Raw genomic sequence first — 26,676 nt, forward strand, 5'->3', positions numbered from 1 at the left:
TCTCTCCAAGCCAAGAGCAAAGAACCACAGAAATCCTCCGGGAAGTTATTCCTTTCATACGGAAGGGGCTTTGGGGGGGACTCGGGTTGTCTGGGCGCCACCGGCAAGGCTGGCTTGCTTGAATCTTCGTCGTCGTCCCCCCCCCCGCCTCTTTACCCCTTCCGAGCTCGACCGTCCCCCACCGCAAAAGGTTGTCTCCGGTTAGTTTCTCTGCTTGGGGGCAGCAGCGGCGCCTTTATTTCCCCCGCCTCCAGAAAGAGAGAGCCATGGATCCGGTCTTGTGGTCGGAGGGAAGACCCTCCCCGGGAAGAGCCCAGCCAACGGAGATCTTCCACGGCGCAGCAAGAGAGACAGGCAGGGACCGAGCACCTGCAAAGCAGCTATTCCCAAGCTTTATCCCGGGTGGGGTGTGCGGAGGGGTGGGGGTGGGGAGGTCACTTTTCAGCATTCATCCATCCATCTTTCTTTTCCTTTCTTTCGGAAGATAATCAGAGTGGCGTCTCCGGCGAAGGCAAGGCTAGCTTAGGGGACGAGGAAAGTGCCCTGGGTCAGTCTTTGTTTGAGGAGTGGCGGTGGATTGCCGGGCATGTACGGCTTCCCCCCCCCCACACACACACACACGCTTCCTCCTTCGCCTTCTCTTCTTTCCCCCTGCCCGGCTTGCAGTCCCGGCCGGAGGTTGATCAGCTCAGCCGAGCGTCAGAAGAGAGCCGAGGAGGAGGAGGAGAGACGGCTTCTTTCCCGGAGTGGAGGCGGGCTGTGGGATAACTGCCTCCCAACCCGGCGGGGGTCCCAAGTCTGGAAGGGGGAAGAAAAAAAAAGGGAGGCAAAGTCCGTTTGGCCTCGCCACCTCTGCTTGTTGGAGGGCAGGTGCTAGGAGCGCCGTGGCAGAAGAAGTTGGCGGGAAGTTGCGCTTGGAGAGACGCCAAAGGAGACGAGGAGAAACCGGCGGCGGCGGCGGCGGCGGCAACAGCAGCAGCAGCAGCAGCAGCACAAGCGTGCCAGCGGCATCCCCGCCGCGCGAGAGAGAGAGCGCGAAGGAGGGAGAGAGGCGTGTTTTGCTTGTGGCGCGCGCCACGCTTTCTACCTCACGCGCCTTTCCGCTCGCGCTTAAACTTTGCCTCTCTCTCTCTCTCTCTCCCCCTCCGGCAGCCAGTGCGGGGCTCCCCGCTGCCCAGCAGCGCGCGCCTCCAGGCGCGCCTAGGCGCGCGCCCCCGGCTCGCGGAGGGTGCTTCCCCCTCAGCCGGCGCGGAAAGAGAGGCGGGCGAGCAGGTAGACCGGCCGGCTCCGAGTTATCTATACGTGTGGGTGGGTGAGTGCGCGCGCGCGCGCTCGCTCCCTCATAGGTCTCTCCACCTGGCCGGCTAACGCGTGAGGGTGGCGCCAAATGACCTCCTCCCCCCTGAGCCGGGCGGGCACACGGGGGGGGGGGCGCGCGCGCGCGCAGCCCCCCCCACCCCACACACACGCATCCGCGCACGCAGGCACACACACACACACACACACACCTGGGCGCTCAATATCCCAGGGCGCCTCCCGAATCCCTGCAGTCCCCCCGCGCCTCGGCCGCTGCTGTCGCCGTCCGCGGTTGGTCAGCCCGCTCTTTCAGAGAGGAAGAAAGCGCTTCCCGGGAGCAGCTTTCAGGACCGGCGGCATGTGGACAGCGGCGGCGGGGGGGGTTCTTTGGCGGCGGGGGAGCAGGAAGTAAGGCGGGAGGTAGTGCCTCGGCCTCCAATCAGAAAAGTAAAGTTACGAGCCCGCGCGCATTGGCTGCGGGGGTTGGGGGGGGGACCCCGGGGAGAGGGCGAGCGGTGGAGGCGGCCCCTGATTAGCCAGCGGCGGAGCAATCAGGGACGGCTGAGGCGGAGCCCGCGAGCGGGGAGGATTCATTGACAAACTAGAGGGATCGCGGCTCGTCTCTCTCTGGGTGTGTGGGGATGTGTGGGTGTTGCGCGCGCGTGCACCGAGCCCCTGTCCTGTCGGTTCGTAAGGAATGAGTGGCGGGGGAGGGGGGGTGCGAGGAAAACGCAACTGGCCTGGGTTGTGCATCCAGCGATAAAGACAATGACAACCCTGCTTTATGCTGGGGGGTGTGGGGGGGGAATGGGGGGTGGGAGAGATTATTCCCAAATGGCCAGGCTGAGGATTGCAACCCTGAAGCGGGATGCCACGCGTGTTCACTTGGCAAGTAAGTGTCACTGGGTATAACAGACCGATCCACAAAGATTGTGGCTTCTCGACGCAACACTTGGGAACGGGCACACAAATAGGGCGCAGGAAGAGTGGTGTGTATAAAAATGCACGCTCCATCTGGAGGGAAGCGGAGAAGGGTTTGGCGGCAGCGATAGGAACACCCTTGCTTGCCCCCATCACATCGGGGAAATGCGAGCGGGGGAGCCTTGCATCTAGTTACTCAGAGCCACGTACTTTCCGCGCCAATGGGCTCTCCTGGATGAATCTAAGGAGCCTGATCCTTCTTTTCTTTTTTTTTATCCCACGCGCCCAACACAAAGCTGTTCATTAACCTTTTAATGCGCTCAATAGTAAGTCAACAAGGGTAGAACAACCATGATTAACGCTAATGTGCAATGCACAGGTGAATCTGGCCTTAGAAACCGACCCGCGGCCGCTGGGCTGCCTGCCCGCAGAAGAATGTGTCACGACTGGTGTGAAATAAAATAGGACCCTGCGCCTGGGATCCCATGCGCTTAGAGTGAAGACGATGGGGCTGCGTTCGAAGTGAACCCCATCACATTCTAAGCCCGGCAAGCGCACGTGTGAACGGAGAGGCCTCCTTGCACGTGAGAGCGTGCTGCTGCTGCTGCTGCTGCTGCGCCTTTTTTAAATCGGGAGATGAAGAGCTTCACTCTCGATCGTTCTGGGTTTGCGTTTCCTCCGTTCCCAAGAAAGAGCGACGCCTGTGAACCTTCTGGTGGGGTCCAGGTTCCGGGCCGTGGAAGATGCAGAGAGTTCTACGGGAAGAGTTGCCTTTGGGGACTTGAAATGGTTTACTTTATCCCGGGTCTGGAAAGTTCTTTTGCAAGACCTTCGTTATTTTCGGCTGATTCATCCGACCTCCTTGATTTTGTCCTGGACTTGCTCTCAGCTGGCCAGAAGGCCGGCCTCCCGCGCATTTTCAGGCCGCTCTAGCCGCTGAACTAGGGCGCGGAGGCGGAGAGAGAAAAAAATCTAAATGCCCAGGATACAGGGCATTTAGATCGTCGGGCTTGTAGAATTGCCTCTTGAATCTGGTTATCCAACTCCTACTCCTCAAGTAATGAAAGAGAATTCAATCCGATTTCCCCACATATATTTTTTTACATTCTGCTTTTCAATTAAAAAAAAAAGATGGGGGAGCCAAATGATTTGGGGGATTTTTAAGTATCATCTGGCTACTGTTTCTCAAAAGGACACGTATATAACAAGGCGGACCCGAAGTGCTCCTTTTATAAAGTAGGCCTCGAAATGGGAGGAAAAAACAAACAAACCGAGATTAAGTGTATGGAATAGAAGGTATTGTCCTTCTAGGTCAGGGGTCAGCAACCTTAAACAGTGAAAGAGCCACTCGGAACCGGTTCCCTCACAAAAGGATAAACTGGGAGCCGCAAAAAATGTGTGCGCATGCACCTACATGCGCGCATGCGCAAAACAGGGTTTGACTGAAGAGTGGAGCTAAGGCAAGATATGCACCTACCCTGCATATTTGAATTGATTGGTTGAACTTTTTTAGTCCCACTTTTTTTTTGGGGGGGACTGCACATGGCAGAAGACTGGGAGCCGCAGGAGACGGCTGAAAGAGCCGCATGCGGCTCCGGAGCCGCGGGTTGCAGACCTGTGTTCTAGGTAGTAGGATGGCTTTTTAGAACCAGCACTGAACTCCTGGCCAAAAGCTGCTCTAACCCGTTTCCTTTCTCTTGGGTTGTTTTTTTTTCAGCCTTCCTAAAATATATAATAAACACAACCAGAGAGAATTTCTGCTGCAGGACAGAGGCGAATAACCTTACTTCTGGATCACCGCAGATTGTGGAAGGATGTGAGCAGCTTCCCTTAACAGTTGCTACTATTATTAACCTCTGCGTTGGTCCATGTATGCTCTCGGATATGCATGCATGTGTATGTGCGCCCGTATGAAGCCAAGCGGAGAATCTTGCCTTCAAGACGGCTGGTATCTCGGGAGACATGATGGTTTAGGCAAGAAATAAGTCTACTTGCAAGCAAAAAAAGCAATAATTTCTCGTTCGCCAACGTCAGAATCCGGCTTCGCGGGTTGAAGTCTTTTGAACAAACCGACTTCCAAGGAGGGGAGCTTCAGATAAAAGCAGTGTTAGGCTTATATACATAAATCCATACATTTGGTAAAAGGCGCCTGATATTGTCGTGAGAAGATCGCGAATACAGTACAATTCAGAGGCAGACATTTTCTTCCAGCTGTAACTAAAACGATTACAGAACTCTGATTTAATAACCCATCCGGGGAGAAATCCTGATAGTCACGTGATTCCAAAAATCGCGCGGTTGGCGCCTATATCCCTGTCACGTGTCCAAATTCTACCTATATAGAATATTGACATGAATGTTATTTATCTGGAAGGTGTGCTTCCCTTTGTGCTCACGCATTTACACAAGCCTTGAGCCAACCAAGAGTGCCAGAGTACAGTGTGGAATACACTGTAAATTTAGGATTTCTCAGTCGAACTGGACAAGTTTGATGCCTGTTTGAGGATGGAGTCAGCGTGAACCTCTCCCATCCCACCCCCACTTCTTTCCAATAATTATTAGCAATTGGCTGGGCCAGATCAGTCACAACTCACTGAAGTCAAGCAAGGAAAACATCAACCGATGCTGAGAAAGGTGGATCTATCTGTTGGTACACAGAGCTTCTCCTTGATTCAAAAGGCGTTTTACACCCATAAGGGCCCATACCCTCCTCCCAGGACGCCTCTCTTTCTCCTGCAGCTGTTAGGAGGGCGCCTCCGCAGGGCTTCTTAGTAGATAATCCGCGGCTGGGTTTCTTGGCCCCTTCCCTCTGAACGCAGCCTGGTATCCCCGCCAAAACACCTCTGAAAAACAACCTCCTAAACGAGGATGCGCCGGGGCCAACCGAAGCCGCGAGAAGAAGCCGCCCAGCAAAGCCTCCCAAAGCAAACCCAGCTGTAGCCAGTTCCTACCTGAGGCTCTTGGGTGAGCTGGTGGGCGATAATTCGGTCAAGCTGGCAGGAAGAAAATCTGAGAGACATAAATGGGCCCGGTGTGCGTGCCAGTCAGTGCCTGCCTTCCCCTCCTTTTGGTTGGGCTTCCACCCGGGCCAGGCCGCACTACGGGGATGCCGGCCGTGGAACTCAGAGCTTCAATAGATCTATCAACCTACACATTTACCCCAAAGAAGCGCCCGTCTGTCCCTAGCTAGTTAGATGGTTCTTTACCACTGGGGGTGACTGACCAACCAGCCAACTAAGAAAGCGCTTCTCCTGCTGTCCAGGTCCCCCTGCTGAGTGGCGGATCCCTGAGGTCTCCTCGCTAAGAGCTTGCTGGACGGATCAAAAAGATGCTGTGCCTCCGGACTGAGGTCAGGCCCCCCCCCCGCCACACCGATCCGCGAAGGCCGGGCGGCTCTGACCCCCCCCCCCTCCACACACACACACACACACACACTCCTCTCAGGGTTGGCTTTCTCGATTCCTTGTTTCCAGAAGGAGTGTCACCGCCAGACAGGCTTTAATCGCCCCGTGGGGTTGGCCACTGGCCAGGGAAGGACTGGTGGTGTGGAAGCGGGGGGGGGGTGGGGGTGGGAATCAAGCGGCCATTCTCAACGGCGCCTAATCTGAAAGCGATCTCAAGGGAAGGTGGGCGACGAGGGGCTGTTTGTTTCCCTAAAGAACAGCGCCGCGCGTCTTTCCGCGCTCGGTCACCCCCACCACTCCTTTCGGAGACTCTCCTGAACGCTGTTGGACGTCTGGAGAATCCTGAGGAAGTCAAGTCCCTTGAAGTTCCAAAGGCAACCTTCCGAACCGGCCTGGCAACGCCCATCCTCTTCAGACGCATCCTGGCCAGGAGGCTGAGGGGATGGCCGTTGCAGCCCTGCTCCCTGAAGAGGGTCAGCTGGGGGTGGGGGGGTGGGGGGAGGCTAATCTGGCGCGCGTTTCGGGTTGCAGCCCCAATCCACCCCCAAAGGAACTTGCCTTCGGCGGCAAAAGGCCACGTCTTTTGGGAAGGAGAAGGCTAGAAAGGGGAAAAGAAGAGGGGGCGATTCTTGGAGCCGGGAGAACAGTTACTGCTTACGGCACTGTATTTGTTTCGGAGGGATGTCAGTGAAAAGGCCTGGAAATGGTTAGGAAAGAGTTCTGGGAGTTGGCTGAATCCTGTTTTAGATGTCTGCCTTTGTTCCTAGAGAAGACTGCAGAATGAACTTCCAAGACAGATCTGTCGCGCTCAGAGAGTGATGTTGTTTACAAATAAGGACAATGCCTTTCTTTTGGGATCATCATCATCATCATCCACGTATTATTAGGCACAAGCAAATAGAATAGAAGGGCATCCGTGTATGAACACATATAATAACTTTAGAGGCTTGTAGTTTAAACCCAGATTCAGATTTCTCCCTTATTCGTCTCATTTTATTTCCCATTCACCAGGTGGATCAAAGAGTACCAGGGTACTTCCCAATTTCAAACTGCCCAGCGATTATTCTTGTGAACCTTTTCCATTTCTGGTGTTCAAATCCTTGTTTCTTACATGTCTATTAAATCAATCAATTAAATGGGTCCCCTTCGGAGGCTTCATGGTCCTTGTGCACACCTGACCTCCAAACCTTGTTTGTTTTTTAAGGAGTTGATTGACTCACAGCGGTATATGGCTTTAAAGTGGTAGGTGGAAAATAAGGAAAGAAAATGTTTTTAAAATGGCCCTTGAGTTTACACTATAATGTAATATGCAAATATAACGCATGCAATATAATATATGTTTCTCCTTCTCCGCTAAGCTCCGCTAAGGAAACATGGATGAAATTCTGTTACACACCTAGGCTGATGTTTAGAAAAACTGGCATTAATCTCTTCAGGTCACAGCAGATTTGAGGGTCCTGCAAAATGGCAACCGAGTTGAGTTGCATTTGAAAGTTCTGCCCTGGACAAGTTGTTTTAGAAGACCCCCAAATGTTGTTAATGTGCTGTGCTTCTCATCAGGACATCGTAAAACATGTGGGCTTGCATTTGGCTGAAACGGAGGTCAATGTCCTCCTGCTTCACACACAAACACGCAACCCCCTTACCGTGACATCTGAAAAATCCTTTCCCCCTCCCCACCCTGCCTTTAGATTAAAAATGTGGAGGAGGATGTTTTTCAATGGCCACAACAAAGAAGGAAGGGCATCTCCACAAAGAAAAGGAAACGTCTCTGAGAGTGACCTTTCAGCTCCATAGTAACTCCAGCCCATGTTGGCGGAGGGCTTTCAGAAGAGACATCCGCTCTCAAGGCCAGACCTTGGAGGAGGCCTCTTTCGGTGGCCACATCCCATCTGAGGGCCCCTCCATGCAAGCATGGCCTTAAATGCTCCAGGATGGTTTTTGTAGCAAGAGACTGAGGATCTGGGCCTGCTTAGTAAGGCCTTTCAGCAGGAGGGTGAGCTTAGTTGAGGAAGAGAGAAATGAAAGGAAGTCTGCAGCAGACTGCCCTCTCTCTGGCAGTCTTTTGTTGTTGTTGTTGATGATGATGATGATGATGATAACACAGTTGGAAGGGACCATGGAGGTCTTCTAATCTAGTCTAACCCTCTGCTCAAGCAGGAGACTCTGTACTATTCCAGACAAGGGGCTATCCACTGTCTTCTTAAAATGTTTTTGCATGTTCTGAGGATGTTTTGGTTTCTTGCGGGAGCGGGGTGGGGGGGTGGGGGTGTTGGCTTGCTTTGGGGGTTTTTTTTCCTTGGTCTCTGTTACTTTGCTTCATTCTGGCCTCCCTACTCACCCCTAGTCAGCTTGTGACTGAGACAGAATATTTTAAATGGCCCTTAGCTGTCTCAGGGTTGAAGGAATGTTTTCCTTCTTATTCCAACATCGCCCAAGGACAAGCCAAAGTTGTATCACATTCATTTGGCTTTGTCATCTCTTGGTGGGAAATCAGGGGACTGAAAGCAGCTTTGGGGGTTAGGAACCAGAAATAGTCTGGCCATTTGGATTTCTGCCAGTTTAAAAGCAGCTAGTAGTATTTAAAGTCATTTGGGGCAAAAAAAACTTCAAGAGAGCACAAACAATGTTTGTGTGCCTACCTTGGACCCTCAGCCCCCCCCCCCCACACACACCAGTCTTTCTTAGTTAGACACCTTTTGAAGGTGATTTCTTTCTTTGCTGAACCTTGAGGACCAGCTAAATTAGAACTGCCTTTTTTTCTGTCCAGTTATAAGCAAAGGATGCCTCTGTCTTATCCAAGCAAAGCATTTCTGGTTGTGCCCACCTCTCACCCCATTTGGACTCAAATCTTAATGCCTACCCTCCATAACATGACTTCTCTTATTTGCCTTTATGTCATGCTCTATCCCCTCTGAGTAGCCTTCCCCAATCTGGTATTTATTTATTTATTTATTTATTTATTTATTTATTTATTTATTTATTTATTTATTTTATTGAATTTATATACCGCCCTTTCCCGAAGGACTCAGGGCGGTTTACAGGGTATATAAAACATCAATACAAAAATTAAGAGCAATTTAAAAAGATTAAACTAAGTCCCTGAAAAAATATAAAACCCCAGTTAATGCATATTCTAGTTCTGCAAAGAAAGATAACAGGAGCTGAAATGGAGGAGGAGGAGGAGGAGGAGGAGGAGGAGAGCAAAATGAGAAAAGAAAGAAAGATGAGGAAGGAGAAGGATAAACCCTAATTACTTGCAGCTAAAGGCAGAGTCCGGATCTCTCCTTCTTCTGTTTGGTTTCACTCTGACTGTAAATACTACCCAACCGCTACCCAATATAGGTCACAAACCTGCCCAGAGATTTCCCTTCCCTGCTCTCCTGCCAGAGTCTGTCACCTCCAATACCACTGAAAAAGAACTCTCTGGATCAAGGCCCACGGACAGCAGATTTACGATCATTCTTCATAGGGCTCCTTCATAAAGCCCATATTTAAAAACAGAAGGAAATGCCTGAATGCCCAGGGGCAAAGAAGGACAGGGCACACACACACACACCACCAGCTGTGGAAGTGGGACTCTCTGTTTGCCAAAGAAGCTTTTCTGCAAAGGTTCCTTTTCCTGTGTACAAAAGTTAGAGATGTAAACACTTCTGAAAACCTGCCATTAAAAACTGATCAACTTTCAAGTTCTGGGTGTGAAGAGAGGCCCTTTTCTAAACAGGAAACTCCTCACTAACATCTACATTATACCTACATTGCTTTGTCTCCACCTTCCATGAGAGCAATTGGTGGGCAGACTTTAAACCAACGGAGATTTAAATCCTGTAGCATCAACGTTTTTTTAGCAAATTCTGCTTTGATTCAATCAGCTTCTGGTTGGACCTTACAAATCTGTTCCCTTCCTTGGGAGTTTTCAAGAGTTTACAATCAAACTAGGCCACCCTTTCTCAATCTGGCCTTCCCTAAGATGCATTCCAACTGAAATTTCTATCTGTCCCAGTCCTCCTGACAGCACTGGCTGGGGAAATATGGGATGTGTGATCAAATGCAATTCAAGGGTTAGGGGTTAATCAGGGAAAAGCACTGCTCTAACACACTCTAACATACTGCTCCACACATTACACCAACTCAAATGATTTACAAGTCAGCCTAACAAAACCAATAAAATGGGAAGACTCCACTTCAGCAACTGTTTCCTCTCTCTGGGTGCCCTGTCCACACAACCTGAAAGAGAAACCAAAAGAAAATAAATTGTTCTGCCTTCTGCAGGAATGTGAAGTGTGTTTACTCCAAAACAAAGTACAGCTGGTTCAACTTCCCAAAACGAAACAGATGGAGTTACAAAGAAATTCGGTCTGTCTCCCTACATCACTATAATCGTAGCTAATTTTGACTATGGTGTTTGAACAGCTTAGTGGCCTAGTCACAAGTAATGCTAAACCATTATTTATATCCCACAAGGGATAACTAAATAACTAAACCCAAATGGACCAAATCGCATTAAAGGCACAACTTGACGTGTGAATCCAACAGTAAAATTTATTTTCTTTCTATGCTAACCGTTATAAAACTTAATTATCCTTCAGACCAATGTTGAGAGTTACAGGTTGTATTGCTCTGCTTCCGTGCTTTTAAACTGGTTTATTTGAATTCTGTTAGATAGAAGTGGCTCAAAATATGGACGGCGCATCATCATCTTAAAGACAAGCCTACTCTGAAGTGAAACAGCAATTGGTCACTTGGCAGGGGTCACCAAACCCAAAGAAAACCAAGTTATTTGGGCTGTCCAAAGAGAGACCAACACTTTCAGTGGTCCCAAAAAAAGAACCATGACAAGGAAATCATTTCTTATTTGCTGCTTATGCCTCATGTTGATACTCTCTGGAGGATGGCAGGGCTTGCTTGTCCCGTATAGCATGGCCAGGATTGTGACTTGTGTGATCCCAGAACCTCAAAAAATAATCCATCAAGCAATTCTGACTGGCAGCTGAAAAGTTGCCACTGAGGTTCGACAGCAATACCATAATCCCAGGTTCTCCATTGCTGTCCACTCTCCTGACTTTCAAGTTCTTCTGGCAGATATTGGAGAAGCAAATATTGATTGCAACAGTCTGAAGGAAAGGACATCCTACTCCTTGGATGTTCTTTCAATGTTTGCACTAAAAAAATATGCTCTGGAACGGGGAAGAAGGACATGGGAGGGAAGGGAGGGCTTTGCTATGCCTGCAGCTTCTAGAGAAGCTGGGACAAGCTTCTGAGACAAGCTCATTTCCAGGTAAAATCAGGGCTTTTTTTCTCACAGAATGCTCAGAACGGAGTTCCGGCACCTTTTTTGCATGGAACCTTGTAGGGTAGGCAAGGTGAGTTGTATGACATTTGTGAGTTCCGGCACTTTTTTCTTTTACAAAAAAAAGCACTGGGTATAATCATCAGATATGCAGCAGTTCAGAGCGCCAGTCTTTATGAATGGCATTACAGCAGCTCCAAAGACCCTAGGAACCCAAATTTACCCCCATGTCTCTGCCATGTGTTAGTCCTTCAGGGTAGATCAGACTAGGAAACCAAAGTTATGAATGTTAACATGGTTTTAGTATATGGTTACAAGAATAGAATTTTGCTAATCTAAATGCACCTCCTTCGATCTACAGGAGAACTAGGGAAGGTCAAGCCTGACTCGGATTTCTTTTATCTGGCTCTGGTCTTGCCTGCAGCTCTTCATCCTGTTACAACCCAGCACACCATGATTCCTTTCTCTTGCACAGACTCTTGCTCTATTTTGAATGGGAAAACATCAGGCAAGGGCAAAAGAGTCTGGGGGGGGGCACCAAAACTGAACCCAAATACATGATTCACAGACATGCTTTCAGTGGAAAATTGTGATATTGACTATGAATGAGTAACTGAAGCTTGCAATATTAATGGGAAAACACAAAAGCCTGAGAATAATCTCAATTGTGGTTTTTGAATGTGGGATGGTTTATTGGGATGTAAACATTCTGCAGTGCACAGCTTTTTGTGCCTGTGTTGAGAACAATTTATGAAGAGGCTTCTGTAAAGTGTTTGTTGAGGAATGGATACTATACCAAGTCTGAAGACTGGACCTCTATAGGCCTCAGAACTGAAAAATCTCATGGAAAACGTGGAAATATGAGCTTCACGTTTCTATTTATAGAAATAGAATTCTTTGGGATCACACCTGACTGGGATAGGTAGTAGCAGTTTGGCTCTCCTGTGCTCTAAATATGTTTTCTTTCTCACCAACTTCTCCCAGATGCTTGACACTGCTGGATAGCTTTTGATCAGGATCTTGAGTCTAAATCAATGGTTGGTCGCCTACTTTCATTCCGGTAGTCTGAAAATATTTGACTAAGTAGGAAATGGATGCGCTAGGAGCATAATCAGTGGGAGAAAGATTTTCCTGCTTCCCCTTCTCCTCTGTCTGCAAGCAAATAGTCCATGAGATCTGTTGTTAAACATAGATACATCATGGTTTCCTTAAATCAAGGTTTCTCATTCCTTGGCAATCTGATATGTAGACTTCAACTTCAGCATGCTGGCTGGGGAATTCTGGGAGTTGAAGTCCACACAACTTCAAGTTGCCAAGGCTGAAAAACCCTGCCTTGGACTGTTATCACCTGCTGTGGGCCAGGTTGCCAAAGATTGAAAGTAGTCTCTTATTTATCAAATCCAGACCCATTAAACTGATAAAAAGAGCAGCATTTATTGTAGGTCACATTATTTAACCATAACTGTATTACAGCCTGCCTAACAACAAGCTTGTTTCTTGAACCCTCCAGATTCATACAAACAATAAAAATTATTTAGAAGATAGAGGAAAACAACTGTATTTCATTCAGTAAATGATCTTTGCATCCTTCTCACTATATATATAACTTCTTAAGAAAATTCACTGATTTTCTGAATTGGTATACACTAGTCAAATAAGCTAGTTTCCCCTTCCCATAAATGTAAAGCCACAATAAACTTAATTTGGATTTACCAGCTAAGGTAGATATTTACAAAACCTGGTTAAGCATTGCATAGGAAGGAAGGGAATTTTTAGACCATTTATTTTCCCCTTATTTCAATTAAAGAGATGCATATTTCGATCTAATGTCTTTTTGTTCAAAAAACTAATTTCAATTAGTCTCACTGATTTGACTGTTATCCATTCAGGTCATGTCTACAGGAGAGTGCTGCTTTTAAGCAGATGCTTCTTTCTTTTATGCAAGAAATGGAAGTTAAGTACGCATCATCATGGCTAGATGGTTTGACTGAATTTACTGTTCTTCACCGTGAACTTGTCCTACAAATGCATATGCTGCCTTAGGTTGATTTTACCCAGCACTTTCTCACCCTGTTCATGCAGCAGCAAATAAAAATATACATATAAAAATATGCTGTACCAGGGGTCAGAGAGAGGCAAAGATCAGCAGAGGGGGGGGGTTTCTTTATCCAATTCAGAAGTCGTTATTTTTTCTACAATAGTATTAATAATAATATGAATCTGCCTATCCCAGGTTCTTGGGAAGGACTCAATAGGTGGACAAAAATGCCAGGACCAGTCTAAACATCTGGCTGACGGTGCCACGAACCATAATAATAATCCCTCAATGAGGCACTGCCTTGATATAGTTGTGGCGCTTGTATGCTTCGAGCAAAATAGGAGATATTCCAGAGTTTTGACCACACTGGATAGGTCTTCGCAGAAGAATCAAGTATCTCTGGCATAAGAAATGGGGTGAGACATAATTTTTACTTGAAACAGCTTACATCTTGTGAAGATATCTTTAACACCAGGAAACAACATCCACCTATTTCAGGTCCTTGGCAAGGACTCAGTAAGTAGACAAAAATGCCATTTTAAACCTCTGGCTGACTGTGCCACGAATCATAATATGGTAAAAAAAATACATTGTACTTTCACTGTTTGTATTGGTTTTAGCCAATGCAAATAATAATAATAATAATAATAATAATAATAATAATAATAATAATAATAATAATAATAATAATAATAATAATAATAATAATAACAATAATAATAATAACAATAACAATAACAATAATAATACAGTGAAAGATATGGAAGCCAGGGTTCCCATTCCATGCCAGTGTAATACCGGTATAGGCGAGATCCGTTTAACGGTGGTATTTACTTCTCCGCAAACCCACGGAATTATGCCTATACTAACATGCTTATACAAAATCGTCAATAGGATAGAATTCCAGTCAATTCAAGTAAAAATAGATCCTAAGAAATAGTAAGCTCCATTTGCTAAAACTAGGATCCAGTGGTGAAGAGAAAAATCTCCGGGGGGGGGGGTGCCCTGCAAAAGATTGCTCTTAGCAGCCGGAGCGCCCCAAAAGTGAGTGAACAGGTAAGAAAGTGGCTAAGGTGTCCGCTTTCTGAAAGTCACAGGTATCTGAAAACTGACTTGGAGATGCAGCCCTTCTCTGTTGCGTCCCCTACTAAATCTTTTAAGTGTATGATAACGCGGGTCCCCAGCCCCACCACGGTAATTTGCAGGGATCCATTAGAGAAAGAGAGAGAGAGAGAGAGGCAGAGAGAGGCAGAGAATGCTACAGAAATTATATTATGGTGACATTTATCACGACATCGCTAATAGCTCCAACGAGCGACTAATTCCACCATACACGTTTTTCCCCAACTGCGTCTTTCAACGGGTGGCATTGTGGGCTGCAGGATCCCACAAGCCGTTCCGATTTCTTTCCAAAGCGGCCGTCCCTTCTCTTGCAACCTTGCTGAAGAAAAGCGAGCTTCGCGACAGGGTCTGTTTCTCTCCCTTTTCATTTTAATAAAGTTCGGCGAAGAATTGCTCGATCGGATTGGAGCCTCTGTGGTTCATTGTATCTAAACGCGGCAGACTTTTCCCACCTTCTCCCTTCCTTCCTTCCTTCCTTCCCTGCCTCTCTGTCCTTTTCTTCCTAGCCAGAACAACAGGGCTAAAGCTAAAGGAATCTGGTTGGAAGGAGCACTTGGCGTTCGTACAGAAACCAAGACGAATTGGATTATATGCAGATTACCTCCCTGAACTTTGGGCAGGCCCCACGTGCCTCGCCAAGCTTTGTCCTACTGAGCAAAACCAGGGGAGAAGGTGGCTCCTCGCATCCGTTTGGATTTTTGAAACAAACCAGAAACTTTGGAGCCACCGTTGCTTTGCTTTTTCCTCTCCCTGTCTCTGTTTTTTTTTCTTCTTCTTTTGCCTTGGTTGTGACTGTGGTGTTTCGCTTTGGGAGCCCACTTGTCTTGCATTGCTAAATATCCCAAGATTCGGGCTACGGGAGGCGTTCGGAATAAAATAAACGCGCCTTGCTGATGGATGCAAAAGGGGGGGGGCTCACAAGACAGCCCCCCCTTCCTCTCGGCCTTTTATAGGGCCACGTGAATTTCTAAATTCTACCTTACGCTAACCTGGGAGGCCTGAGTATCTCCCTCCCTTTCGTCTAATCTTATTAAGCATTCGGAGTGGACCGGCGCAAGGGCGTCAGGCAGGCTGGAGGAAGCGCAGAGCAGCCTGGCTGGGGTCGAACCGAGGAATTTCAGTCTTCCAGCTCAATCCGAGCCGGCAAGAACCTTGGGAGAAGGCAGAGAGGGCGGGGCTTCGGTGTGGTCTGGAGCAGGGGGAGGGGGAGGGGGAGGAGGAGGAGGAGGAAGGTGCCACTGAACCCCAAGCTCAGAAACCCAACTTGAGATGGCGACTTGCGGGGAAATCTCCAACTACTGTACAGAATAAATAAACGTTTAGGGTCGAGGCCGCCCGTCTCCTTTCGCCGGGTCTCCGCGGGAGGCGCAATCCAATTCAAGCTCAAGCCGAAGGTCGTAAACCTATTGGTTACTCCCCTCGCAATCACGCGTTTAAATCCCAGCTGGCGGAAGTGGGTTGTGGATCCAAATGTCACTCACGATTTCTTGAAGGCTAGAGGTCGGAGGAGGGCCAGGACACCAAGCAAGGTTTGCAGAGAAGGGTGGGGAATTCTCGCTGGCTTTTGCTCGCTCGCTCGCTCGCTCACTTACGTCGTTTGTGTGTTTTTCAGGCACATTTTTAACTCAGCCCTGTCACAACTTTTACACAAGGAGTAACACCGATTCCCCTGATTCATTGGACTGGACAACGTGCGCTCTCGTCGGTGCGCGGAATCATTTGACTGAGATTCCCATAAAGCCTCCGACGATAGTGATGTTTAGGACGAGGAATAAACACATCAGCCGTGATGACCATCCACGTTATCCTTCAGATACGCTTCGCACGGCCACGCCGCAAATCCTTTCAGACTTGAAACAAACAAACAAAAAAACAACCCCAGTGTAACGGTTCGTATTTTGTCACTAGCGGCTCCTTCATCGAGGGCGCGAAACGAAGCGGCGCTTCCCTGTAGCCACAGCAAAGGTTTAAATGGCCTTTTTGTTCCCCGTCCCAAATCTGAAATAGATCTGAGGTGGACTTGACTGTAATCTGCCAAACTTTTCCGCCCCTCCCGTCTGATCGCCCAGGAGACCCAGTGCGCTGCCTGCCTCTTTTCTTACCCCACAGGCCTGCGACCCAGCTTAACTCCTGGCCAGCTGGCTGCTGCCACCCGCGATCGCTTTCTCCCCTCCTCTCTCTCTCCCCACCCCCACCCCCGCTCCGCCAGACACAAACGATCCCCTGCAAAGCGATGAGAAAGAATAATGTACCCACCCAGGATGGCAAACGCTGAGGGTGGAAGCGTGGGTCCCACGTGCGTTGTACCAAGGAGTGAGTTTGACAGTGAGGCGAGAAAGTAAACACTTCTATAGATTATTTCACGGGTCACGGAGGGGAAAAGCGCCTCCCTTAACAGCCTGTCTGGACTCAGTGGCACGAGAAAGACGCCGGGACAGTGGATTGTCCATCAAAACCGTGCAATTCATCAAAACCGGGGTGTGTGTGTGTGTGTGTCTTTTTCCAGCCCCGCCGTTCTGAGTCAGCTCTCGGCGAGGCTTCTTGGAACAACGTTTGAATCTTACCTTCTTTTGAAATGTTGCCCCCATTTCTTTGTCTCTACCTAACTCTTACTAGATTTTTGTTGTCCCAGATCGGCCTTCTGAGCCAAGAAGAAACCTTAACCCCGCCTCGATTTCTCCTATTCTCAGGAAGTAGGAAGACAGTTGGGGCAAAAGAACTTTTACTCCGAAATACGTCATCTGACTACATCTACAGACGACTACTCCGATCCAAAGCAAGTCGTCTCTTTGAGGGGAGGCATCACGGAATTTCTAGAAAATAATGGGCCTGATATCAGCAAGAGACACACGTCTAGAATTCCTATTGGTTTTTGGGTTACAGACACAGAATTACATCTGGGTTAGAATCGGGTTTCACTGTGAACAATAAACCCCCTTTCCAGTATAAGTAGAACCCAGGGATTACAAACGACATAGGATCGTGCTTTGCATTCCCATTAAGACTGGCGTCATGCTACTTCCCTTTCTAAGGGTTCAGCAGCAATGTGCTCTCCATACGGAGGAGAGAGATCCTACTGAAGTCAGGGAGCCAAAGTTAAAAGGGAGAGCTTTGTGTAGCGGATGATCACCCGTGCAAAGTGTCGCAAAATAGTCCGCCGGCAGGCAGGAATTGTACTCTTGCAGCTTCCTTTTAACTGGGGTGGTGGTGGTGGTGGAAGGGGGTGGCTAACGTTGTTTTGAAGTTATCGCAAGAGTCTGTCTTAGTTCAAAAGACGCCCGATTTTAGGCTATAAAATTACAATCAAGCTGCTTTCCCAAGTTCTATGGGCTCTAATCTAAAGTGTGCATGCCCTAACTGAGGCTGTCTGATTTAGAGAGGACCAAAAAAAAAGGAACAAGGAAGAGATAGATAGATAGATAGATAGATAGATAGATAGATAGATAGATAGATAGAGAAAGAAAGAAAGAGAGAAAGAGAGAAAGAAAGAAAGAAAGAAAGAAAGAAAGAAAGAAAGAAAGAAAGAAAGAAAGAAAGAAAGAAAGAAAGAAAGAAAGAAAGAAAGAAAGAAAGAAAGAAAGAAAGAAAGAAAGAAAGAAAGTCAGTCAGTGGCTACCCAGGATGGAATCTAGAGGAACCACTCCAGAATAGCTCTTCCGTGTTTCCACAAGCCTCTTTTACATGCCTTCATAAACTCCATGATTTTTTTCAAAAACTCCAACGTTTCTCTCAAATCCTCCAACTCCCGTGGCTCTGGGTCACCTTTCCGTGACCTTTGCTCATCCTCCTCCTACCCGACCCCGATAGGCCTTGACCCAACGTTACCTCTGGGTTTCCCTTAGGCGAACCCAGAAGCTGAGTTTTCCAACGCCAAGAAGGACTCCGGCTCTTCGTCCCACGAGCTGGCTGATCAAAAAAAAAAAAACCCAAACCAAAACGGGTCCGACGAGCCCGGCGTGGCTATTCCGAACCAATCGAGGCGAGTTTTGCCAGGGGGATGTTTTCCCCTGAATAAGATGAGACTGGAGCCCCCAGACAGGGTCTGTCTGATTTCAAAGCAAAATCAGCCCGGCCATGAGCCACGGTCGCCTGGAGAACTAAGTGTGTGTGTGTGTGTGTGTGGTGGGGCGGAGGATCGTAGGAAAGGTTATTTTGGCCACCAGGCCCTGGAAGCCAAGTCGGGCCCCTGCGAAGCAAAGGCGGCTGGTGGCCTTACCTGGGAAGAAAGCCAAGAATATCCGCCTGCGGGGCGAAAATCAGGGTGGGGGTGGGGTGGGGTGGGGTGGGGGTTGCTCGTCCCCCTTTCGCTTCATCTCCCCGGTGAGACAGGGATATGTTTATCGCGGCTCTGCCTTGGACACACAGCCCCTCCAGGCGCAGGAGCCAGTTGGCGGCGACCCTCGCCCCGCCGGGCCTCGGAACCTGCCGAGCACCTGCCCGGCGCTCGGCAAAGCCGCAACCTCGATCGAGGCCAAAACGGCAGGGAAACTCCCCGGCGGCTTCCCCCCTCCCCATCCAATATGGAAGGAGGTCGGGACGGGCCAAGAGTGGCAGGCTCTTCTCCATTGACGGAGGGAGGAGGGGGAGGAAGGGGTGTGGGCGGGCGAGGGGAGGGGTCGGGGCTCAGCGGGCGAGAGACCTCGTGTGGGTTGCTAGCCGGAGGAAGGGGAAAGGGAATAACAAGAGCGGCGTTTCCCGCCCCCTCCCGCCGCCCTTTCTGGTGGGGCCTTCCCGAGCCCCCCCCGCCCCCGCTCCAGCCTGCCTCGGCCGGCCTCGCCTGCCACCCAGAGCAGCGAAACGCCGCATCGATGGAACGATTATTCAGACGATTGACCTAATAAAAGGCCTGATCGATCGCTCTGAAAATCACATTATTAATAGAGGGCTTGTCAAGGCGCTCTCCAGGCACGCGCCGGCTGACATCAAACTTTCCCCCCCCACACACGCACACACACTTTATTAAGTTGGGGGTCTCTGCCCACCGCCAATGACCCCAGAGCAGAACCAGATCCCGGAAGATCCTAAATGCGGGAAACTGAGACCCAGTCCGGGTTTTCTGACCCTCGACATTGCCTTGCAAAAGCGAGAAGTTTCCGCCCCCGCCTTCCCCCACCCCGCCCCGACTCCCATCACCAAGCCCTTCAAAAGTCCTAAAGGGGTCCTCTGGATTTAGGATGCAAAAGGTAGCAGTTACACCGCGAGAGCCAGGCGACCGCACCTCTAGCTAGCCAAAGAGCAGCGAGAGGGGTTTTTTTGGTTGTTTTTTTTTGGGGGGGGGAGCAAATGGGTCCGCTGGTTGGTTTTCTTTTGACAGCCTGCAAGGCACGCCGGATCTGACAGCATCAGCATCATCCGCGCGGCTCCGTTCAGATAATCCGGTTCGATTCTGGAGTTTCCATCTGACACCCAATTAAAGCACAGTCTGGGGGGGGGAGTTGTTCTAGAGGTTGATTACTTAAACAGTCTAGCACTTCCTGTCAACCTTGAGGAGCTCGCCTGGCTGAGCAGTGGGTTCCATCTGCTACCTGTTGGCAGCCCCTGATCCAAGGTTTTTTTTTTTCTTCCCTCCCCCCCAAAGCCTCTCCATCCTAAACACATCACTCTGAAAGACTTTCCCAATGAAAGCAAGGGAGGTGCTTCCAAAGAGTAAGGATGCTTAGGCTTGCCAGCCAGCTTTTATTTATTGCTGGGGAAATAACTGGCCCCCATTTTTATTTTTATTGTATTAATTTATTTTGCAGATGACTATCTAGCACAGACATTGAGGGAGAAAGAGAAAAGACACCTTCGCGACATACGGGCTGTCTCCCTAGTTTATGATAGACAATAGGAAAAAAAAATGTGTCGGTCTAATTCAGTGTCTTCTTTCAAGTCAGACATGCTAAGTTTTACAAAAAATTAAAAACCACCATCAATTTACTACTAACACGGAACTAAACCCAATGGGACGTCAAGGCAACTGTTCCAGAATCCTGTGCTTGTTATATATCCAGTCTTTCCGTACAAGAAAGCCCATCGTCCTTGTACATTATAAAATAAAATCACATGCATCTCGCTCTCTATCTCAGATGCACCCCCTAAAAAAAACAAGAACTTCAGCCCTTACCTGATCTGCCAGTCCTGGGAGTCATGTAGTTTTTCTCTAATTCCATTCTGATTTTTCAGGACTTTGGTGAAATGAACAGAGAGGGGTAAAAAAAAAAAAGTTTGCACTTTTCTTTCTCCCCCCCCCTTTTTTTTTCCTTCCTTGAGGGGCTGCTTGCAGATTCGAATAATTCAACTCTTCCGCTCCCCGCCGAGCCTTTGCAGCTGATCAGTGAGCTGAAACTAAACGTTTTAGGTGGAAAGAAAGCGTTCGAAGGAACCGTGAAATGATTAAGGAACTAAAGAGCTGCTCGCCATGTGAGATCATGTCCTGTTCTCTAAAAACATCACAAGATGTCCCTAGACGCAACCCAAACTCAAGAAACTCTGACATCTGCTGTAGCGGGAATCCAAGTTTGTTTGCAGCCCTAAACTGTTACAGGAGCTGTTTACAGAATGAGGCTGTGACAGGAAAGCAGGCGGCTGGGGGGGGGGGGAGCGGGCTTTCATTTCACTGAAACGCGCAGGGTTTGGAGAAACTAAAGTCCCGATCAACTTTTCATTAATATACACATTCATTAGCATGAAATGGGGACGCTAAGTCCTGATGGAAGGTGGGTTGAAAGAAATAGCGTGTGCGGGTATATTCCTCTGCCTCACCAATTAGCTTTCTTCAAAGTTGCTTCCAAAGCAGAGGACCGCGGGGGAAAGAAAACGTTTGCTCGGTTAACAAGAAAATCCTACCTAACCAAGAAGGGCTGCAAACTGTATTAAACCCTCTTAATTGTTGTCAAAGTTTGAGAGCTGGCCAGGCTGGGTTTCAAAAACAGCTAAAGAATTAATTCTTCAGCCAGAGGAAGCAGTTTTACTGGGGGAATTCTGGTGGAACAATTGTTTTTAATTTTTATATACTTTACTTTTGTGTAAAGGAGGCCCAAAGGATCGGTTAGGTTATAATTGGAAGAGTGAGTGAATGTCTCTGCTGTTAAATTCAATAAGGGGCAGAGGGAGGAGGAGGAGGAGGAGGAGGAGGAGGAGGAGGAAGAAGAAGAAGAAGAGGAAGAAGAGGAAGAAGGAAGAAGGAAGAAGGAAGAAGGAAGAAGGAAGAAAGAAGAAGAAATGTAACCATGTGTGTGTGGTGTGTAACCTGGAAATTCAAATATACTTTTTCACGGGGGGGGGGGAATGTAGAATTCAGTTCCTTTTCACGAGGTATTTCTAAAACAAGGATTGGATTTTATTTTTATTTTTTTAATGTTCCATTGAACCTGGGGGAAAAGAAATGATTTGTTCTCTTCTGTCCCCCCCCAAAATGTTATTTTTGTACAACACTGCAGCAGAACCCCCTTCTTGCCTTAGTTTTCCAATCCCTATTCATGCATTAATAAAATGTTACTAGCGCCAGCCCATAACAATACAGAAAGTCATTGAAAATAATTTCCAGCCATAAAATGTTTAATCAAAATCAATCAATCACATTTTCAAGCCAGGGGGGGAAACACAGAACCCCAAAGCATTCCTGCCACTTATTCTACCAATTTGAGGTGCCCTCCCTTTTATTTCCCAGATAAAGTGTTTGACCCTTACATAGGCTGTAAGAAAGCACAGCTAGACAGGCTTCCGGTTGTAATAAAGGGTGTGATTTTTAAAGAGAAAAATAAATACCAGCTGCCACCCGTGGAGCAAAAAGGATTTTTTTTGGGGGGTGGGGGTGGGGAAGAGTCACAAATGCTTTTTCACATTAATTCCCTTCCCTGTAATAGCTGGCTTAGTTAAGTTTGAAATATTCATCATGTCTGTCTTAAACGAATCTACTTATTCTATTGGACGACTAAGCCACTCACTTTTCATTACCTGCCATTTTTTTCTTCTTCTGTCCAGTCGTCTGTCTTACACTTTTCTTGGGCAAGATTTTTCTGAAGGGGTTTGCCCCTGTCTTCTTCCTAGGGCTTGAGAGACAGGTCACTCAGTCACTAGGTATCTAGCCTAGTGCCTTAACCACCACACCAACTGGCTCTAATACCTGCCCTTACGCTACACTAATCGTGTAACTTTTCATGTTTTCTTGATCTAGAACTCTTAAATAAACACACACCAAGGCACATTCCCCACCTTCATCCGCTCCTGAACTCTAGAATGAGAGGATGGCTCCTTCAGCGCAAAGGGTTGGTGGGGGAAGGAGGGAAGGAAAGACAGACTCAACTCTGCAAGTTGCAGTACAAATACTGAAAAATATCCAGTGCCTGTTGGGCAGTTAGCATTACAATCCTTCTCCCCTGCAGGATGTAAAATGCTTTCTCCAGTCCCTCACCCCTATTTCATTGGGAATTCACCTTCTATCTGCCTCTGTTTCAGACTGAGAAGTAGAAAGCAAATCTTCAGTTAAATTTTCATCGAACTAAAGCGGGGGCGGTGGGGGGGACGTGAAAGATGAGATGGAAGAAAAATTTCGGATCTACCGAATACCACAAAAGGTCCGTAGGTTTCCTAAGATTTCCTTGTGTGCATACTTTCAAGTATGGTTACAAGACAAAAATTAACTACAAGTCTGACTGTCCCCGTAAGAATTATTCGAGAGTAGAGATGTGAGGGGTTGCACTGAATGTGTGGGGGCAGAGAACTGCAGCTTTACAGCAGAATCACAGGCCTGTTTGTTCCCTTTTCCCCAACCTGAATAAAAAAATAAGATGTGTATTGAATCCTAGAAGAGTTTGTGCACATGCTTTCTCCTTCTTAAGACAGAGCATAATTTAATTATGATTTTTTTTAAAAAAAGCTATAATTTTAGGGAAAGAGTAAGCCCCCCCCCACCCCACCTAAGGATAAAAAGAATTTTCAGCAACCTTTGCCTGGACCTAAACTCAGACTGTCACAAAGCAAGGGTTGTGACTTGTCCAAACCAGACCTGTTTGAAAGCAACATTCCACGGTAAATTTGTGGGGGATACAAAATGTTTGGCCAATTTAGACTAAAACACTTTCCTCCTTTTATGAGGACTTTTCCTGAGCTATCACTGAAAGACCTAGGCCTTTTATCAATCTAAAATATGCCTCATAGACAGCCAAATGTGGAAGAGAGAATAGGTACAAGTGGAAGGGAGGGAGGGAGGGAGGAAGGGAAGGAAAAGGGGAGAGGAAAAATGGGGAGTGAGAGTGAGGAATACATAAAAACAAATAGGAAAAAGGGAGGATAATTGAAAGGTGGAAAGGGGAGAAAGGAAAGGAGGGAGGGGAGGAGAAAAAGGAGAGTGAGAGTGAGAAAGAAATAAAAAAGAAACGGAACTGAGGGAGGGAGGGAGGGAGGAAGATCGAGCTAGCCTTATCTTAGATAAGTCTCTGCCTCGTAGTCACAGGTATATTTACTTTAGAGTAAACACCTTGAAACCCTTACATCCCTATGCCGAGTAACCAGGCATAAGATTAGGAAGATCCAAACAGTAATCAGATTTTTATTTTTATTTTTTGGTGTGTGTAGGGGGGAGAATTCAAATTATTGGCGTCCCCTTCGAGGCTCTTTTGTTCCCGGCCGCCCTTATTGGGACTGAGGTGGCGTTTCCAGACTTTTCCGAGCTGTCTTTGAAGCGGCGTAACAGTCTGACCCATCGCCATGGGTCGGACACGACTTCGCAGCTAACAACAACAACAACAACAACAGTCTGAACGCCAATGGGCTCTCCCAAGGGGGAATAACAGCTCCCGCCAAGTTCTGCTGCGCAAGCCCGGCGGGCTCCTCCCGACTCCTCCCACCGAGTTGCTAAGCGTGCGCAGGAGACCTTTCCGGAGCAGGATGCCTGTCAGGGCAGCTAGCCAATCTTCCGAGCTGCAGCTATTTGCGTGTTTTAACGCCTCTATACTGGCTCTTGGCTAATTTGGCTTCTCTCTCAGCTGTCTTACTTCTCCTTTTCCTAACGTCTCAAATGGCTGATTTGTTTATATATAAATAGCACGAGTGTAAACACCATTTCCAAGCGGCCAACCCTTTTGTAACGGACCGTCCTTCCAACTTTCTAAAAGCAAATCAACCACCCTTTTCTCCAAGGTGTCTCAAGTTCCTTGATCCTGCTCTGCAAGACAACAAAAAAAGGGGGGGGGGCGGGGATTTGAGTTCAGGATTTAAAGATTTTTGTCCCTCTCTGCGCACCTTCCTGGACTCGGAAGAGAAAAGGGATGCCCAATGGGGAAGGGGAATGGCTTGGTGGGTCACCAAAAGACCTTTAGCTTTTGGCTGATTTAAGTGTAAATTAATTAGGGGTGTGTGTGATGTGGACAGGTACAATTCAGAATACCAAGTATACCAAGAAAACGTGTAAATCACATTTACATGAGAGTAAGCCCCATTGTGTGCCAAAAGGATCTTCTTCCACGTAATTATGCCTGCCTCACCTTGTATGCCTAGAGTTCATTAAACAATCAGTCTTGTGATTGTTTTTTCAAGGAAAAGTGTTTTGGGTTGGGAAGGAGGCTGATGTTTCTGCATCCTGGTACCAAAGCATGTCAAAAACACAGCTGCAACATCCTTAAATCTCAGCATTTTATCAACTTTACACATGGGCCTTTAGGGGAAATGAAATACCAGTAAAATCCAAAGTTACTGCTGAATAAGCTACTAAGATCCCACTGAAGACAGAAAAGAGGAAACATGATTTATTTATGAGTGTATGTTAATATGTAGCTGAATCTGGATACCGAATGTATAGAGTTGCAGTTGAATTGATTGTGGGCCATCAGATTGATGTCAACTCTTAGTGACTGTATAAACCATTTTTCTCTATGATAATTTGTCCCTAACCCAGTCCTTTAGATCTTTGCAGTTTTGCTAATGTGGATATAATTGGATGGATGAGGAAAGATTATTCACTATCTAAACAAATGCAGTGTTACATATAAAGAATGTTTGTGCTAAGTATTCCCAGATGTGTGAGCCAACTGACACAGTACCCATCAAATATATTTGTGTGTGTGTGTGTGTGAAATTTTCCTCCTCGGCAGAAGTGTACATAGGTGCCTATCTACTCATTAAAAGGTTATGGAGGCATATAGAACTTTGCAGGTCATTATTTACTTATATATTGAATTGATAACCTGCCTTTTGTAAAGGAATTTGTGAGGGCATATATAATTTTCCCTCTTCTAACTTTTGCTGTAGGGTACCACAAGGTTTCATCTTAGGCTCACTACTCTTCAATAGCTTCATAAATGACTTAGATGAGGGAATAGAAGGGGATCTCATCAAATTTGCAGATGACACTAAGCTGGCAGGAATCGCCAACACCCAAGATGACAAGCTCAGGATCCAAAAGGTTCTTGACAGACTTGAACAATGGGCCCTATCCAACAACATGAAATTTAATTTGGAGAAAAGCAAGGTTTTACACCTAGGCAGGAAAAATCAAAGGCACCAGTACAGATTAGGTGAAACCTGGCTTAAAAACAGTAACTATGAGAGGGGCCTTGGAGTCCTAGTGGCCGATCACTTAAACTTGAGCCAACAGTGTATGACAGTAGCCAAAAAAGCTAATACAATCCTTTTTTTGTATAAACAAAGGCATAGAATCAAAATCACATGAAGTATTAGTACCACTTTATAAAGCCTTAATAAGTCCATACCTGGAATACTGCATCCAGTTTGGGACACCACATAACAAAAATGATGTTGAGATTTTGGAAAAAGTGCAAAGAACAGCAACTAAGATGATTAAAGGTCAGGATGCAAAAACACATGAAGAACGGTTGTGGGAATTGGACTACAGTTTGGCGGGATGAATCCCGAGTGCCGCGTAGCAGAGTGAGCGCCTGTTACTCGTCCCAGCTTCTGCCAACCTAGCAGTTCGGAAAGCACGTAAAAATGCAAGTAGAAAAATAGGGACCACTACGGTGGGAAGGTAACAGCATTCCGTGCGCCTTTGGCGTCTAGTCATGCCAGCCACATGACCACGGAGACGTCCTTGGACAAGCGCTGGCTCTTCGGCTTTGAAACGGAGATGAGCACCGGCCCCTAGAGTTGAAAAACGACTAGCACGCATGTGCGGGGGAACCTTTACCTTTACCTTTTAGTCTACAGAAAAGTAGGACCAGGGATGGTACGATAGCAGTACTCCAGTATTTGGGGGGCTGCCACAAAGAAGAGGGGGTCAACTTGTTTTCCAAAGCACCAGAAGGCAAGACCAGAAACAAAGGATGGAAACTAATCAAGGAGAGAAGCAACATGGAATTAAGGAGAAACTTCATAACAGTGAGGACAATTAACTGATGGAACAGCTTGCCTTCAGAAGTTGTAGGTGCTTCATCACTGGAGGTTTTAAAGAAAAGACTGGACAGCCACCTGTCCAAAATGGTATAGGGTCTCCTGCTTGAGCAGGGATTTGGATAGAAGACCTCCAAGTCCCTTCCAGCTCTATTCTGATTGATTAAGTGCTCTAAGGTTGGTGGTGCTGAGGGGAGTGATTGGCCCGAAGACAGCTAACAAACATACCACTCTTTTGACTGACCAAGTGGAGAGGATGGACCAACATTCTATTTGCT

General features: G+C 47.4%; 1 protein-coding gene across 1 annotated transcript in view; it reads right to left on the bottom strand.

Moving 5' to 3' along the window:
* The window catches only part of PAX5 (paired box 5), a 261,003-nt gene extending 240,626 nt beyond the window's left edge, over positions 1-20,377 (bottom strand). The window contains exon 1 of the mRNA XM_081318426.1: positions 20,178-20,377. Coding sequence (XP_081174552.1) covers positions 20,178-20,223 — 46 coding nt within the window. The 5' untranslated portion in view covers positions 20,224-20,377. The remainder of the gene's footprint in view (positions 1-20,177) is intronic.
* Positions 20,378-26,676: the final 6,299 nt, after the last annotated feature.

Source organism: Vipera berus, assembly GCF_964194415.1.
Source record: "Vipera berus genome assembly, chromosome: 2".
Classification (NCBI taxonomy): Eukaryota; Metazoa; Chordata; class Lepidosauria; order Squamata; family Viperidae; genus Vipera; species Vipera berus.